The following is a 17,655-nucleotide window of genomic DNA, read 5'->3' as shown; positions in this document are numbered from 1 at the left end:
CATCATGTGAAATACAGCTGATAAATACGTACGCTATCCTGCAATTGATAAAAGAACCAAAAATTTGGTAAAATTGTCTTGGATTTTAGAAGGTCTTCGATAAAGTTCCACGCAAACTATTTTCGCTAGAGCTTACCCATTTCTGCGTTGGTGTTTTCTCCTTAAGTTGTTAGTCGAGAATAGTGCGCTGTAAAAAATAATGCTTGCATTTATCCGTTCGAAATTCTATCCATCTTATTTTATGAAAATTATCTGTCCTGCCAATATAATTTTGGGGCTGAATTTCATCTTCTATTACGGATGTAAAGCCACAAGATTGGTCTCTTTGCAAAGAGATTTAATCTCGCTCTGAGTCTTCCCATATCTACAGGCTCCCAACCCATATCTTGTAGTGAATGTGTTACGCTTTGTGTTCTTTCGCACGAATTTTTCTCAAATCTGGCGGTCCTTCTTATTGACCACCAGCTGAGCTATCTCTGCCCCTCTTATTTGTTTCTCTTTTCGACTATAGTGGAATTGTGGTGTCACTTATTTGTATTAGTAAATATCTAATGTTAATCAATTGGACAACAAAAGATTGAGGCTGACTAAGAGCTACTTGTGGGATGCTTTATGTTTTTTTAATTTATATAACCTGCAAGCCACCGCCAGGATGTGTGGCAGGGGGCGAACACACACCAGACTAATTCCAAAGAAACTACGGGAGATGCCGCAACAGTAACCTCGCGCACGATTACGAATGTCTGTCAAATTGTATCTACGAGGTTTGTTAAAAAAATTTCGCGATTTTTGTGTTTTTCAAAAATTATTTATTTATTCATGATTTTCTATTTTGTCCCCTTCAAAGTAATCCCCATTCGAAATACTACACTTGTGCCAACGTTTTTTCCAATCCTGGAAGCTCTTCAAAAAATCATTTTTAGTGATCTTGTTCAGTTCCTCCTTCAATGCAGTCTTTATCTCGTCAATCGTTGCGTAGCGTCGTCCTTTCATGGGCCTCTTCAGTTTCGGGAAAAAGAAAAAGTCACTGGGGAATACGGTGGCTGCGGCATCATTAGTGTGTTGTTTTTGGCCAAAAAATCGCGCGTAAGTAACGATGTGTAAGCAGGGGCGTTGTCATGGTGCAAAAGCCAATTTTTGTTCTTCCACATATCCCGGCGTTGGTGGCGGATTGCTTCGCGCAAATTGCGAATAACTTGCTGGTAATAATCCTTATCCGTTCAGTTCCACCCTGTGGAAAGAGCTCATGATGCACCACGCCCCTGCAATCGAAGAAAACTGTAAGCAAAACTTTCACATTCGACCAAACTTGGTGCGCTTTTTTCGGTCTTGGCTCGTGCTGCAGCTTCCATCGGGATGATTGAACTTTAGTTTACACCTCATAACCAAGTCACCAGTTATGACCCTCTGGAGCACATTTGGGTCGTCGTGGAGAGAGTCCAACACCTCATTAGCAATGTTAATGCGTTGCTGTTTTTGGTCGAAATTGAGCAATTTTGGTACGAATTTCGCGGCGACCCGTGTCATGCCCAAATCATTGGTAAAAATCGAAAGGCACGAGCCAATCGATATGTTAAGGCCCTCAGCAACCTCTCTAACGGTGATTCGACCATTGGCCAATAGTATTTTCTTCACTTCATCAATATTTTCGTTTGTTGTTGTGCTCGGGCGTCCAGCCGCTCTTCGTTGTTCACATCTTCTCGTCCCTCTGAGAACGTTTTGTACCACCGATAAACGTAGCTTTGGTCCAAGGTAGCTTCTCCAAATGCAACAGTCTGCATTCGGAATGCGTCCGCGCACTTAATTTCGTTTTTCACACAAAATTTGATACAGATTCTTTGATCCATTTTTGGGAACAGGCAAAAATCGAATACAAGCCAAAACACTTCCAACCAAAACAGCTGTCAATAATTAACTGAACATTCAAAATGGCCGAAATTTACGGCATAAGTGAGAGACATAAGTGCCAACATAACTCCACAAAAAATCGAAAATCAAATACATGTAACCCGCGGAGATTCAAAATTCGCGATACTTTGTGAGCAGACCTCGTACGGTATTTCGTCACAACACCTTGTTCCTTTAAAGCTCCCAAAAGTTTTCAGAGTATAGGAGGACGCCTCGATAGCTTAACTTCCTTAATGGATCCGGGTTCGAATCCCAGTCAAGGTGAATGATTTTGACACTTTGAAATTGTGGCACCAGAATAATTTTTACCCGAACCATGACCCTACCGCGGTCGAAAAATGTTATTCTGAACACTTATCGTTCGTGGAAAAAATTACATCTTAAATCAATCTGTTCTACTCTTAATCTCTTTAATTTCATTAGCATGATCTCTCCTACCGTAGTGAGATGGGCGTAATAATACATTTTCAACATCACTGCTAAAGAGACCTTCCAATCAATGCTAGAGCTTCAATCTGTAATTTAACCTTCGTTCCGTGAGTGATTTCCAGCCTAGCTCCTCTAATATTTTGGATACGCGACTAAGTTTATCATAAAAACGTTTTACAAATCTAGATCCTCTGCGCTGCACGCGATCCAATTCGACAATTAACCCAACTTGGTGGGGATCCCATACACTAACAGCATATTCTAAATGAGGCCTAACCTGCGAAAGATAACATTTCTCCTTGACCTTTTCATGTCATTTACCCAGTACTCATGTAATAAATCCAAATTATTTGTTAGCTTGTCCACATATTCCCCAAATATGCTTCACCCAGGAGAGATCGCGAGTGAGGGTAGCCGCCTAGGTATTTAATTGAGTCCATGCATTCCATTTAGGTGTTCCCAATGCAGTAGGCGTTCGGGAGGGAATTGCTATTTTTCCAAAAAATTATGAATACGCACTTTTTTAAGTTTAATTCTAAATGCCTAGTGTCGCACCAGCATTTTATGGCATTAAGGTCATCTGATAAAGCCGCTGTGTCCCCAGGATCACGTTTATCATGGTTCTTCTGTACGAATTTTTACGAATCTGAACCCTCTGCCCTGTACCTTGTTCAATTCTGCAATCGGGTTTAATTGAGATGGATCCAATATGCTAGCCGCATACTCTATGTGCAGTCTTACAAAAGAAAAATAGCACGCATTACTTCCTCTGTCATCGCTACATTTCCCAACTCCAATTCTCGTGGACGGACCCCCGTTACTCCGGTCGGGGCTCCACTGTGTTGCCTTTCCAGCCGCCTAGGCTTCTAAGGCAGGGCGTCGTCTTCTGCGTTGTCACGGCGTTCTGGCGATCCCTGCTACTGAAGCCTGGGCCTCTTCTTCGCTGGGAGGGCATCTTGGCGATCCATGCTCGCAATGGGGCGCTTATAGCGGTCCCACGTTGAAACCTGGATCTCTCCGAGGCGTCGGATGGTGGCGACGTCTGAATCCGCAGCCCTCTCGAAGAATCTTCGAGACAGCTCCGGAAGAAGGACGTTCAGAGGTTCCATGTTCCCGTCCTGGTGCATCTCTTCCACGCGGGCGTAGCGCCCGCATCCCAAGATGCACCGTAGCGCAGAGTTCTGCACCACTTGGATGAGAGCGAGGGTAGACTTCGGCACTCCTGACCATACCGGCGCTGCGTACGTGATGACAGGCAACACGCACGCTCGGTAGAGTCGACGCTTCGTTTCCGAGCTCAGGACCCCCGGACGAATAATCGGCCGAAGCCGGTTAAGCGCCGCGAAGGCCTTCCCTCGGACACGTCGCGCTTGGGCGTTCCAAAGGAGTTTCCGGTCCATCAGCACTCCGAGGTAGAGAACCTCGGATTCCCACGGAAGGGTGACTCCATTCACCGACAGCTCCTCTTCTGTCGGCGCTCCTCTGCCGGTATGGAAGACGATTGCCTTCGTTTTCCCGGCATTGACTGCAAACCGCCAGCGACGATACCAAAAAGTAGCTCGTCGACGACGATCTGCAGCCTCTCCACGGCGAAAGATATTCGCCGGGAGCTGCACAGGAGCGCCGCGTCGTCCGCGTATAGTGACAGGACCTCGTGCCTCCCATGACTCCTGGGAATGTCATGGGCGAAGATGTTGAATAATACTGGCCCGAGAACCGAACCCTGGGGGACACCAGCGGAGATCCGGTGCACCCCAGAGAACGAGTCAGACCAGGAAACGACGAAGGTCCTATCTCTTAGGTAGGAGCGGATCACCTCGATGATCCACGTCGGGAAGTGGAGTCTCCGCATCTTCAACAGCAGTGCCTGGTGCCAGACGCGGTCAAACGCCTTGCTGACGTCGAAAAATGCGCCTGCCACCGACATCTTCCTGTTGAAGGCGTCCGTGATGAAGTCCGTGGTTCTCACCAGCTGATGGACCGTGGAATGCCGCTCGCGGAAGCCGAACTGCTCATCCGGGAGGATGTCAGCCTCTCGGACGAAACCTACTATCGGCTCCAGCAGAAGTCTCTCGTACATCTTCCCGAATCCGTCGAGTAGAGAAATGGGCCGGAAGTCTCCGGGTCCCACCTCCGTCCTCGACGTCTTCGGGAGACATATGATCCTCGCTCTCTTCCAAGTGGTCGGGAAATAGGAAATCCTGACGCAGCCGTTGTAGATGCTGGTCAGGTACGCCACCGCTGCATTCGGAAGTTCCCGGATGACGATATTGGGTATATCGTCATTTCCCGGGGCTTTCCTCTTGCGTAAGCAGCGTATCGTGCCCAGAACGTCCTCCTTCCGGAACTGGGGAGCAGCCTTAGCATCTTCAGGGGCAGCATTCACCGCTTCCTCCGACACCGCGATCTCCTCCTCGATGGCCGCCGAATCCGCGTTCCCGGGGTTAGGACTGAAGGTGCCCTCGAGATAGGTCGCAAGCATTTCTGCCTTCGCCCCGGGAGATGTCGCCACCTCATCACCGCAGAATACGATGGGGTCCAGTCGCTGGCTTCCTCGCAGCTTCCTGCAGATCTTCCAGATCTCTTCCATGTCCTCCATGCCATCCTCCCGCAAGAGATCTTCCCGTAGGTGCGCCTCCCAGTTGTCCGAGCGGACTTCCTGGAGGGCGCAGCGGACTTCCCGGTCAAGCGCATGTAGCTGCTGCCGAAGGTCGTCGGTCCTGTACCGCTGCCAGCGCCTGCGGATGTTATTCCGGCGCGTGATGAGTCCGCGAACCGGGGGAGGAAGCGGCACACGCAAGTAGTACGAGCGCCTCTCCCTTCTAGGAATCGCAGCCTCAATGGCAGCGGTGATGGTAGCAGTGAGATGACCGACCATTTGGTCTGCCATCTCCTCCGATGTTGGTGGAGTCAGTTCCCTCGGCAGCTTACCAGCGATGAGCCCTCGGAAGGTCTTCCAGTCCGCGGCACGAAGGTCAAGTTGAGATCTGGCTGAAATCACTGGAACTCTGGTCCCCAGCAGCAGGATGGTCGGGTTATGATCCGACGACAGTTCAACACACGAGTGCATACTGAGAGACGTCCGGACACCACGTGAGATTGCAATGTCAAGGACGTCTCCAAGCTGGTGCGTCGCCGTCGCCGGGCCAATCACCGTTAGTCCCTCGTCGTCTGCAAGCTCGCGGAGGGCTTGTCCTCTCGTGTTGAGAGACCTTGAATTCCAGGTGGGGTGCTTGGCGTTGAGGTCTCCCAGAATGATGGCCGGGCTGCTGTTTCCTAGTAGGTCCAGGATGAGATCCGGGTCCCAGGGCTTCCCTGGCGGGAAGTATAGGGAAGATATCCGGAGCCATCCTCCCCGCGTCCGGACGTCCACCGAGACAGCCTCCGCGTTCCGATGAGTGATCATTCGGCACGCTCGGTGTTCAATGTTATTCCGGACGAGGATGGCCGCACCTCCTGATGTTCGACCACCCTGGCGCTGAAGTTCCCGATCAGACCTGAAGATGGTCCAGCCGGGGAGTCTCCATGCGTCGGACGGACGGAGATGCGTCTCATTGATGGCTGCAACGGCAGCATTCTTGTCCTGGAGGAACGCCCGAAGTTCTTCACGACGGCGAAGAATGCCGTTGGCGTTCCACTGGACGAGCACTAGAGGGTCTCTACCCATGACTGGGTGAAGAAACCGATCTTGCGCTCGCCAGTTCCTCCAGGAGTGAGAGGAGCAGGAGCCCTTGCTTGCTGCTGATGTACCGCCTCAGAGTCTTGGAGATCGTCGCAACTGTCACCCAAAGCTTCTGGTCCTCCTGCAGAGCAATGGAGGCGACGGGAGCGACAGCCGCGGAAGCAATCTCTGGGTCACGGGGAGCGTTGGTCCTGACAAGGGTCGTCCTTGCCTGGTCCGGGGATGCGTCGGTCGGCGGTGTTTTGGCTGGCTTTTCCGCTGCAGCTTCCTCCTTCTTCTCCGCAGGAGCTAGAAGGGAGTTCTTCTTCTTCTTTTTGGAAGACTTAGAGGGCACAGGCTTGGCGGCGCCTGCTGGCGTCGACGTTCCCCGGTCCTCTGCCGTACTCTCCTTCTCCATTGTCCCCGGAAGGACTTCCCCTTTGACTTTCGGGGCCGAGGTTGACAAGTCCTCGGTCCTCTCTGTGCTCGGGGGAGGGGAAGAGATCTGGTACCGGGCGTTTGTCGCCGTGTCTATCTCCATTTGGTCCTGAGAAGGGCCTTTTAAGATCGTGGCGAAGGATTTTCCCCCCTCCACTTTCTTCGCTGCAGCCCTTGCCGGCACAGGTTTCTTCGCCGGCTTCCCAGCAGCCGGAGCAACCTTTCTTTTCGCGTCGCCGTTTTCCTTGTGGCGGCGGAAGGCCTCCATCACCACAGGACAGCGTCGAGCAACAGCAGCGTGGTCACCTCCGCAGTTTGCGCAGATGGCTGCGTCAGTCCTCCCCCTGGAGCACTCCTCCACTCGATGGGCTCCAGCACACCGAAGGCACCTGGTGGCGCAGCGACATGCAAGGGAAATGTGCCCGAAGCGCATGCAGTTATTGCACTGCAACGGGCCACCTCCCCCACGGCACTGTTCCACCGTGACGAAGCAGTAGTGCAGCTTTCGGATGTCCCTTGGCTGCACTGCTCTCGGCGTCCTCACGACATTCGCCACGAGGCGATCAATGGGGACCGGTTTCCCAGCCTCCATGACCGTCAGGCGACGAAGGCTTCTGACGACGTAGCCAAGTGACTGAAGGGCCGCAGTCACCTTGTCATCGCTGACCCACCGAGATACGCCCTTGATGAAAAGCTTCACCCCGGGAATTCTCTCGATGGGCTGAGTGTGGTATTGGATCCTCAAGGAATCCAGTACCGCAGTCGCCTTTCGGTGACCCTCAATGGTCTCGGTGACGAGTCGGATGGAAGATCGCCTGACCTCCAATCCAAACTCGTCCCCGAGTTCCTTTTCCAGTCGCTCGATGAGCCCCTGGACGTCCGTGACGCCATACAGCACAATGGGAGGCGTCTTCCTTTTTGTCACCGTTGGTGCTCCTTCGGTGGCAGCAGGCCTCGGGATGGCGTCGTCCGTAGGGGTTGACGTCTTCTTCTTCTTTTTCTTTGAGCCGACGACGGTAAAACCGTCGCCCGACTCGTCGTCCGAGTCCAGGGCTCGGGCAGCTCCCTCCTCATCACCTGGGAGCGCCGAAGACGAAGTTGGTTGCGAGGAAACCGGCAGCACCGTTTTTCTCGCTTCCTTCTTCCTCTTGGCGGTCTTGCGACCTTGCTGGTCGTCAACTCCAGTTTGGTCCTGAAAAGGGCCGCTGGAGCTATCCTGTGTCACCGTTGGTGCTGGATCTGTTTTTGTGGCAGGTACGTTGCCAGCGGTCTCCTTTGGTTTCGCCGTCCACGGGATCGGGGAAGCCGACGCTGGCGCCGACTCCCCTCTCCCGAACACACGACGAAGGTCCTCAGGAGACACAATTCCAGACGACGACGTCCTGTCGCCAGTTGATGCTGTACGGCGATGCCCCTTCGTCCTCTCCTGAGGCAACGCGAGCGCTGAGTCGGCCTTAACTGCACGAGGCATAGCGGGCTCTCTCTTGGGATGCAATCTCATTTCCCAACTATACGTTTTATGAAATACAGCTTCCTCAGGGCCCCTCCGCAAATATTGAGAATTGATGTGTTTTCCCCGAGTAAGATACGATGCGATGATGACGCACAAGTCTTTTACGTGATCTTTCACGTTTCCCGGACACCTTGTGTACATTGGTCAAGTCACGTTTCCCGATTGTGTACATAGGTCAAGTCTACGCCTATATTTTTATATTCAATAAGTGAGGGAGAGCTTGAGCCATCTATATTCAGTTTGTGGTATTCCTGAATCCAGCTTATTACATCATCGTTTATTCTGTACCCTCGACACTTGCGTATCAATTTGTCGTGTGGCACTTTATTAAAGAATGTCTGTGGAAACAGAATGGCGGAAAATTAGAATGGCTGGTAACTTAACACCTCCTACCACACGCGCTTACGACGGCTTATGGGGTAGTGTACAGACGAATGTCATATCCTCATAAAAATATTGATAGTATGATTATCTGGCAATGTGAAGGCCATTTTCGTTTGGGCTTTCAGATAAAAGAAGATAAATAAGAGATTAAAGCGCATTGTTATGGATGAAAGCGGGGTCGTTCGCCTTCTCCTTCATTCGGTAGCCTTCAACTTTATCTGACATAAATAATCAATCTCGGTGAGAAACCAAATCAGATCTATTCTTCCTCGATTTACAAGGTCTGTCCTAAAAGTAGAATGAATTATTTTTCCCGGATGGACGGACCGACGGGTGGCGGTTTCTCTGGCTGGGTTCGAGGGAGGAGAGTCTCAGGAAAGGCTAGAAGCCGATGGCAGTTGGCTAAAAGTATTTTCGGAGTGCGGATAGTTCGTTTGCGAAACCTCAGTAACGTGACCTCGTTGCGCTCCGTCATGAACCGGTTATCGGAACAGCGCTACGCCATCAAATTTTGCGTGAAACTGGGAAAAACCGGGAAAGAGACTCATAATATGCTCAAGGCTGCTTATGGCGATAACGCCATGGGTAGATCGGGGGGGTTTTGAGTGGCATAAATTGTTTCGGGAAGGTAGAGAAGATGTCGAAGACGCCGAATGTTCAGGACGCCCTTCGACCTCAAAAAGTGACTTAAACTTCCTAGAGTGTAGGCTTTGTTGAACAGGGATCGCATATTTAGTGTTCGCATGGTTTCTAATGACTTGGCATCCGTAAAATCGATAGGCATCGACTTATGACCGAAAACATGGGCATGAGACAGGTGTGAGCGAGGCTGGTGCCGCAAGCGCTGTCGGACGAAGAAAAGGAAACTCGCACGCGGATTTGCCAAGAGCTTTTCAACCGTTTGAGTGAGGATCCAAATTTTTTAGACAATGCCCCCGCCCCGCCAGACTTCTTCCCCCACCTCAAATCCGTGCTGAAAGCTCCGCTAACGCTCCCACCGGGCCGTCACCATGACCCGGTGGGAGCGTTATGACAAGCCGTGATGAGGGAGCTCAGCAGCATTCCGAGCACCGGCTTCCAGAAGGCGTAAGAGGCGTGGAAAACCCGCAGGCAGCGGTATGTGGACGGACAAGGGTACTAATTCGAAGACTTTTGAGTGTATGTATCAATACCGGCAATAAATGTTTTTTTAATTTACCAAGTCCTACTACTTTTGGGACAAACCTTGTAGAACCCGAGCAGGTGTGAAACAGCATCAAGCTGAAGCAGGGTTTGCGAATTAAGATAGACCTTTCAAGCATTGGCGTGATTACAAAGGCAGATACTTTAACCTCACATATTAAAATCATTGGATTGGAAAACCATCATTATTCAAATCCGCGAGCGCTCTCCCGTTGAGACCATAATTACGTGTAGTGTGATCGAGCATAGCAAAAAGACAATGAGCCGATGTCAGTCTTAAAACTCCTCATTGAATACATTGCTGATTATTTTTGCGGAAGCTAGGGGGCTGAGGAGAAGCGGTCTAAACCTTCAAAATGATATCACTAAAAAAATATCCATCGGGAACGTAGGTCGCTATTTCATTCTGATGGATGATTTACTGGACCATTCTTCAACCTTTTCTCTTCTGAAATTTTCAAAGCAGAGAAAAAAGGCGAATTTTAATCCTGCGATAAAACCAATTTCCGCACGCGCGAAAATTCGGAGTGTGTTTTTTTACTGTCATAGGTAACTTGAATGAAAATCACTGCATATTTCTAGGTATAATAGGGCCTCGATATATTTCGGACATTATTTAACCGACAGACAGGCGATCGTGGTTCGCATGCTAGCTGCAAGGTGCCCAGAGAGCCGGGAATCGAACCCGAACCCTCTGGTCAGTAGTCCAACGCTCTACCCCTGGACTACCGCGACCCACACCAGTATATGTATATAGTATATAATTGTAAATTTGTAAAATAATCAAACTTATGTACATCATGATAACTACAGGTACATCACTACGCTATCCCAGCATACGAGATGGCTGTTAGTGAAAAGACAATAACTAATGTTACATGAGATAATGACAACATACTAATCTACTTGCAAAAAAAGAAAAAAAAATAATTTTTCCGCCCTATATTGGTCAAATACAGTCATTCCGCTCCCTCATTATTCGTGGGAAAAATGGCATCTTAAGTCTACGTATTCAATACTTTATCTCTCTAATATTATTGGTATGATATCTCCTACCGTAGTACGGTTGGGCTAATAATACATTTTTAACAGCATTACTTAAGAGATCTTCTACCAATATATGCGAGATTCAATCTCTAATTTAACCTTCGCTTCACATCAGAACAGCGTTTTATAAATCCAGCTCCTCAGGGCTACATGCGGTCTACTTAATTCGGCAATCAGCCCAACTTCATGAGGATGTTACGCATGTAGGTATACTAACAGAATATTTTAAATGAGGCGTAACTAGCGAAAGATAGCATTCCCTTTTAACCTTCTCGTCATGTCTTCAATACTCTTCTATTAATTCCTAATTTTTCGATGGCTGGTCCACATATACCCCGTTTATGTTTCACCTAAGAGAGGTCGTGAGTAAAGGTATCTAGTCGAGTCTTCACTTTCTACTTCGGTATTTCTGATGCAATTAAAGAGGGGGAAGTCGCAATAGATCTCTGAAGGAGAGAGAAAGAACGAAAGTTCAGTTCACAAGACACATTAACATCTTTCTGGGATTACAGAACCAAAATATAGAGTCCATGAAATGTTTGCATATCTTCATTACGCAATGGAAGCCCACAATCGTATTTGCCACATACGCGCATGCAGACAAAGCTCTCACAAGAAAGCTGGATAAGGGGAACCTTAGCAAGGCTGCTGAACTCCTTGCAGAGACCTAGAACCTAATAGCAACTCATTACAAGAGAATACACCGAGCTTTAAGCCCCTACCAGGAGATATACATCAGAGGATATACGAAGGGATAAAATTAAGCACCACGTGAGCGGGTGGGTGAGAAGAAACAGTAGATCATCACGTAGGGCAGGCGGGGGTGAAAACTTGCCATTCAAGTCATTGCACGATAATAGGGAGCATCATTGTCTGCTTAGATAGCTTAAAAATTACAAAGTACATGCATAGATATGATTCCTCTCCAAGTTATCAGTCTCCATATGAACCCAGTGCATTCATGTGTTTCATATTTCATGAATTTTAATTGAATCCCTCGTGTCTCGCGGATCGCGCACCTTACGTCTCCTTCTTTTTGTTCGAAGATGAAAGGGCAACTGAAGATATACAGTTTCACTGGCGTTACGACTATGCAAGTAGATGCGTATTACTTACGTGTATGTCGGGAGAAGACGCCAGATTTCTTCGCCAACGGGATGTAAACACTTGTCAGACGTTGCCGTCTGTCTGTGGGGCGAGATGTCAAATATATGTACAAGTAATGGCTAACCATGTTCATTAAATGAACATGAACTTCCACAAAGTAGAGCCAGAAACCATAGAATACAATGGCTAACCATGTTAGTGGGAATTTCTAGCTTTAAGAAAATATGCAGTTCATTTCAGTATATTTTATACTGTTGGAATTGCCGTTTAGGAGGAAAAACTTTTCAAAACGATTCCCGATTTTATCATGTGAAGGGAGTTATCTTACTGTAAGCCATAAGGCTATCCTGTACTTCAACGTGACGGTGGAAAAATCTCAAGGCGTAAAACCCCTAAATGCCATTTCGGACTTAATCAAAGACTTTCTGAAAGTACGACTGTATCATTTAATTGATGCTTAGAAAACCTAGGAGTAATAATAGGTGTCAGTCAGTCGGAAGACTTGTTTGGCTCGGTCCGCATCATGGGACTGAAGCGAAAAGTAAACAATATTTTTATATAAAGGCATATACACATTGAAAAATGGATGTAGTATGACTTTTATGGGTTCTCACTAGGATAGAGGGGCCTAAAGAAGGAGGAGGAGAGGAAGGAGGCAGAGTGTAAGAGGGAGGCTCTTGGAACTCGTGGACTCAGTGACCCCAGTGCCCTCATACTAATGAACGTCATTGAGCCGCGTTCTCGACCGCCTCGTGACGCAAAAGAGTCACCAGTTCGAAGGAATGGAAACGAATAGGGTTATCACCGTAGAACAGAAAATAAAATATCAAGATTTCTGTTTGACTTGGGCCATACGTCATTATTCATCTTACCCGAACATATATATGTTATTCGAAGGAATCAGTAGGACAGAACGAACATTGAATCAGAATTTTCCGACTCCTCGAGCAATGACCGACAACTTGAAGGAAGCCTTCCGTGCTGTGCTGAGCTAGATGGCGAATGGAGGCTGGGAGAATCCTTTCCGGGAAGTGGGGAATGATCTTCAAGGAAATTCTTCCGGAAAAATTCCTGATCTAACGTTTTCCTTTAGCATCGCCCATTGTTTTCGTCTAAGCTGACGACGGTCAACGATTCTTAATCTCTCTGTAACGCTCTTAACTTCTCACCTTGAAATTGTTGCAAACCCGGAAAGGTTTTTGTGTTGACTACGATGCCTTTTTATTCCGTCTGCGAGGAAATGCCAAAAAGGCAACCATGAAAATATTAAGCGTATGCAGTATTGCATAAAGTTGTTGCATTTTCCCGAACTTAGCCGACCACCGCCAGGATAAGTGGAAGAAGGTGATGAAACTCCAGTCATGCACATAAAAAATTAAATTTTCAGAATTTTTAGTTATAATATGTATTTATAAAATAATGCGAATAAAGTATATCATGATACCTACAGGTACATTCATTACGGTAGCTAAGTGACATATAGTTCCCTACGCATCCAAGAGGGTCTGTCAATAACCAGAAGGACAATAACTAAGGATAGATGAGAATATGGCGACACATTGGGCTGCTTAGATTAAAAAAATAAAAATAGTTTTCCACCCTAGCGTGATCAGATGGTTCTAACACGGCCTAACAGTTACATTTTCTCGGCTTTACTGGTGAACAACGAAACAAGGATATACACCGTTGACTTTGCAATGTCTCGGCTGGTAATAAGGACTCGAAGCAAGGCAGGAAACCGAGGCTATGTCTATGCTTGCAGTGTCATCAAAACGGTTTAATGGTTTTCATGTGGCTGACTGCTGCGTCACACTTAGTACTTTGCGATCTTGGCAACCAGGCGATGGAGCGTTCATGTTCGCGCCCAGCATTCTACTTCTACTCCACTATTTCCGTGTATGTATATGGTACCCATCGTCCCACCGAAAGGGCACGTGGAATGGAGGTGATGGGACACCATTAATGCAGCATCCGTTGTGAAGACTATGAATATCATACTATGAGTAATTACGCCACTGACTCAACCGAGAAGGCAAATAATGAATCTCATTATAAAGGGCGAACTCACATTCAACGCAGTCACTAATTGCCAGGTAGCATTTTACTCTTGCAAGACGGGCATTTCACAAATACATACGAGAGAGGTGATGGATTTTTGGAATAAGAGTACATACGTAGTTCTCTCTCCAACGCCTACTGCATCAGAAATGCCGAAATAGTAAGTGCCGACTCGATTAGATACTTACTTGGGCGTTACCTTTACTCAAAATCTCTCCTGAGGGAAACATACAAGTATTGGGCAGTAAGTTGATAAGCTAACAAAAAATTAGGTTTTAAAAGAAAATTGGGGTAATATGGTGAAATGGTTAAAGAGCGATATTATCTATTGATAATTAGTCTAATTTAGAATGCTGTTAGTATATCAGATAAGTTGAATTGATTGCCAAATTAGGTAGATCTCGAAGCAGCGTAGGGAAGCTAGATTTGTCAAACGTTGTTACGATATACTGAGTAGCCTATCAAGATAGTATCTTGATCACAAACGGAGCAAAAGGTTTTATTACAGATTAAATCTCTTTCATAAAATGGAAGGTCTCTTAAGCGATGGTGTCGAAAATGTATTGGTAGTCCTATCGTCCGATGGTAGGAGATATCATGTCAATAAAATTAGAGAGATTAAGGGTGGAATAGATTTAAGGTGTCATTTTTCCCACGGCAAATGAGGGAGCAGAATAACTGCATTAGACCTCTCTATGGCGGAAATTATTTTTCTTGTTTCCTTCTAAATAACCTAGTATATTGTCATTATCTTATTAGTTATGGTCCTTCTTATTACAAGCACGCCTTCTCGTATGCTTGGATACCGTAGTGGATGTACCTGTGGTTATCATGATTTAAATAATTTGAATTATTTTACAAATATATTGTAACAACAAACGGAAAAATCTAAATACTTGTTATTACCTGCCTGTTGTGTTATGACCCCTGCTGCACACTCTATCGGTGTCTTGCAGAGTACTATGTGGAAATAGAAAAAAATGTGAATATGCAGATGTTTCTTTGTAAAAAAACCATACATGGAAAAAATATTTATTATATATTGAAGAAGCATATTGTGTTTTTTCACTACAATTATATTTATTTTCTATGGATCGATGCATATACAATTTATTATGGAAATATCAGAAGTACTGAAATAATTGTTCCGAAAGATATGTTTTACAGTTCCCAATAATTTGAGACATACCTGTATATGTGTGGATCAAATTGGAATGAAATATTGCCAAACTTCATGATACCGGTATGTCACCTGTATGTGAACTCTTTTGCTCCCGGGAATTTCAAATGCATGAAGGAGCCAAGTTTTGGCCATCCCTCGGGTTCAAACCTCAATGGTACTTGGAATGGCTTTCATTATGGAGATAGTAAAGCATTTTTCGAACGCTTGACGGTGAGAGACGGTAAATGAAGGGATAAAGAAGAACGGGGATACGGGGGAATGACAATGGTTATTAATGTGGATAGAGGTGGTGCATTTTCCCGAGTAGAAGGCTAGGCGGTTGCTGCAAGGAAAGTCGTATTATATTTTTTATCTGTATGTGGTGTCGGTAATGTAATCATGAGGATTCAGTGTAGGAAAAGAGTTCGCTGGGCGAAGGATAAGGTAACGTTTCAATCGTCGGAGGTTGTAAAGGCGATAAACGGATGACTGACTTTCTTTAATTCTAGAACGTGGTCGGGTATCGTCTAAAAGGCACGAATTAACACTTAAAAAGAGGCCTGATGTTAATTTATAAGTTTTAATGATGAGGTAGACTTCTTTAGTTTTTTTAATAATTTTACGGGTGCTAAGAATGACGGTTGTAATGAAGTTGAAATTTTCAGAATTAAACTACTAAGGACGAGGAGTGTACTACTGTACAGTTGCACAAGGTTTTATTATTGAGTGTATTTCGTTGATATCCAAGTTTTATGAGGGCATGGTCTGAGTTGTGATTGTACTTCTTGAAGGAAGGAGCGATGTTAAAAATGCGTTTGGCTTGTCAGTTTGGGCGGACACATTGATTTTAGCCATTCAATTCTCAGGTCAGTGTTTAGTTGTGTTAACTAATCTCACTTCAAGAGTGTGAAAGGCATGTTAACCGCATGGGTGAACAAAATTTGGGAACTTACATACCAAACAGCGATTTATTTAAAAAGTACTGCATGTGTCGAAAGAAGTGGAAAACTCACTTTTATCAATGTTGAACTTCTTTAGTCTTCCCCACCGCTGTTTTGTCTCTCATTTAACCCTTGTTTCTTCTGCTCAACTTTATCTATATTGATTCGTAGCAAGCTCAGTCTCCGCTGCAGCCCCCATCGGATGTCTCTTGGCCGGTGTCCTCTGCGAACGATTGGGGCGGAGGGGTGCTCTCATCGCTGTCAACGTTCCTTGCCTCTTGGGATGGCTGTTGATTGCTTTCGTCCCCAAAAGCGAAGGCAAAAATTTTCCGCTCGGTGGTGGACCTGGAGCAATGGCGCAGGTAATAATTATCTCAGCATTGGAATAACTTTAAAACCTATTTGTGACCTTGTGAACGGAGTGGTAGTAGCCTACTCTACTTAAAATGTGTGCTTGGGTACTGACTTGGCGGGTGGCTCTGGATACCCTCAGCATCACCCGGACTGTAAGCTTTTTTGGATACCAGATTTTTTCAGTGAAAACAAAGGTGGGGCACGCGAAGAGTATGATCCTCTTACCTTGATGATTGCATTTTTTACTTATAAAGGTTCCGTACGAAGCGAGCTCCTCCCTCACCTATTAAACCACCATGAGGGTCGATAAATGAGGTTACTTTTGAATAATCCGTTGACTCGGTCACTTTGAAATGTGGCGATTAGCGAACGGTGCATAATATATTGACCGTGATATTCAAAAACCAAAATGTTCTTTACTTCCAACATTCATAGAAAAATATATGTTGCAAATGTAGCCATGCCAACTACCGGGATGTTTCTATAACAGTTTCTGATACTCTAACGTAGATTATAGTTCCTCGGAGTCATTTTTGAAACACCTTGCCCCACATCATGCTGAAGTTGAACATTTTTGACCGAAAACTATATTCCATTTTGGCACATGGCTTAATTGTACAAGGCAATTAGTACCCAGAGGTATCTTTTTGACGAGTGTTTCCCTCATGTCAAAAAATCATGACTTCGAAAAATTGTGAAAGTAAAGACTAGCAGTATGACCGGGAGGCGTCGCATTTTCAACCCTTTGGTTCATATTCCCAGCAATCAGTTCCAATGTTATATTTATGCTTCGTACAATGGCGCGTGAATTTTTTAGTGGACAGGATGGATAAAATATTGTCGCTCAAATTTTATATTTCTGGGATATCTGGATGAATCTATACATTATCACGCAAACTGCAAGAGCAATAGCCATACTACTTCTGCTTCACTACTTCCACATACACATGGCACCTCGCGAACCATCGAAAGGGCACGCGGAAGCGACCCTTCGGATATCTGGTGCCCGGAGCAACCGGGCACCAGATATCCGAAATAGAGCAAGGATTCCGAGGGAAGAGAAAACTATGGGTCGAAGCACATAACATTTCTCTTAGTATACTAGGTAAATATTCCTCAGATGTTAAGGTCTAAGATCATTTATAAGTGTAATATTTTTAACTTTAGGAACTTCAGAATTTTTTATCTTTTGGACCAATTTTCATTGCAAAGCGAATGTGATTACTTTATACCAAAGACGAAATATATATTTTTTTATTTGAGCCATAGGGTGCGAATCAACGATGAAATAAAAACTTTGGATTAAATTAAGACGCTTGTAAATGCACATTGATGTTAATTTTCCAATTGGTATCACTCAGCAATTAAACCTGTTCCTTTCAATCCACAGCAACTGTCCAAAGCAATGTATCGGAACAATATTTCAGGTACCCCTTATTTGAATGCCTCGGTGGTATCTGTAGAAGCAATG

The 17,655-nt window shown here is 45.9% G+C and overlaps 1 protein-coding gene across 2 annotated transcripts in view; it reads left to right on the top strand.

The window, feature by feature from the left end:
* LOC139698282 (trehalose transporter 1-like protein) overlaps positions 1 to 17,655 on the top strand; it is a 56,840-nt gene that overhangs the window by 28,828 nt on the left and 10,357 nt on the right. For both annotated transcript variants that reach the window (XM_071597163.1, XM_071597162.1), the window contains exon 4: positions 16,002 to 16,192. In XM_071597163.1, coding sequence (XP_071453264.1) covers positions 16,002 to 16,192 — 191 coding nt within the window. The remainder of the gene's footprint in view (positions 1 to 16,001; positions 16,193 to 17,655) is intronic.

This window comes from Hetaerina americana, unplaced genomic scaffold (assembly GCF_022747635.1).
Source record: "Hetaerina americana unplaced genomic scaffold, ioHetAmer1.1.p SCAF_80, whole genome shotgun sequence".
NCBI lineage: Eukaryota > Metazoa > Arthropoda > Insecta > Odonata > Calopterygidae > Hetaerina > Hetaerina americana.
Note: the sequence above shows the minus strand (reverse complement) of the source record. Positions and strands in the feature narration are given on the sequence as shown.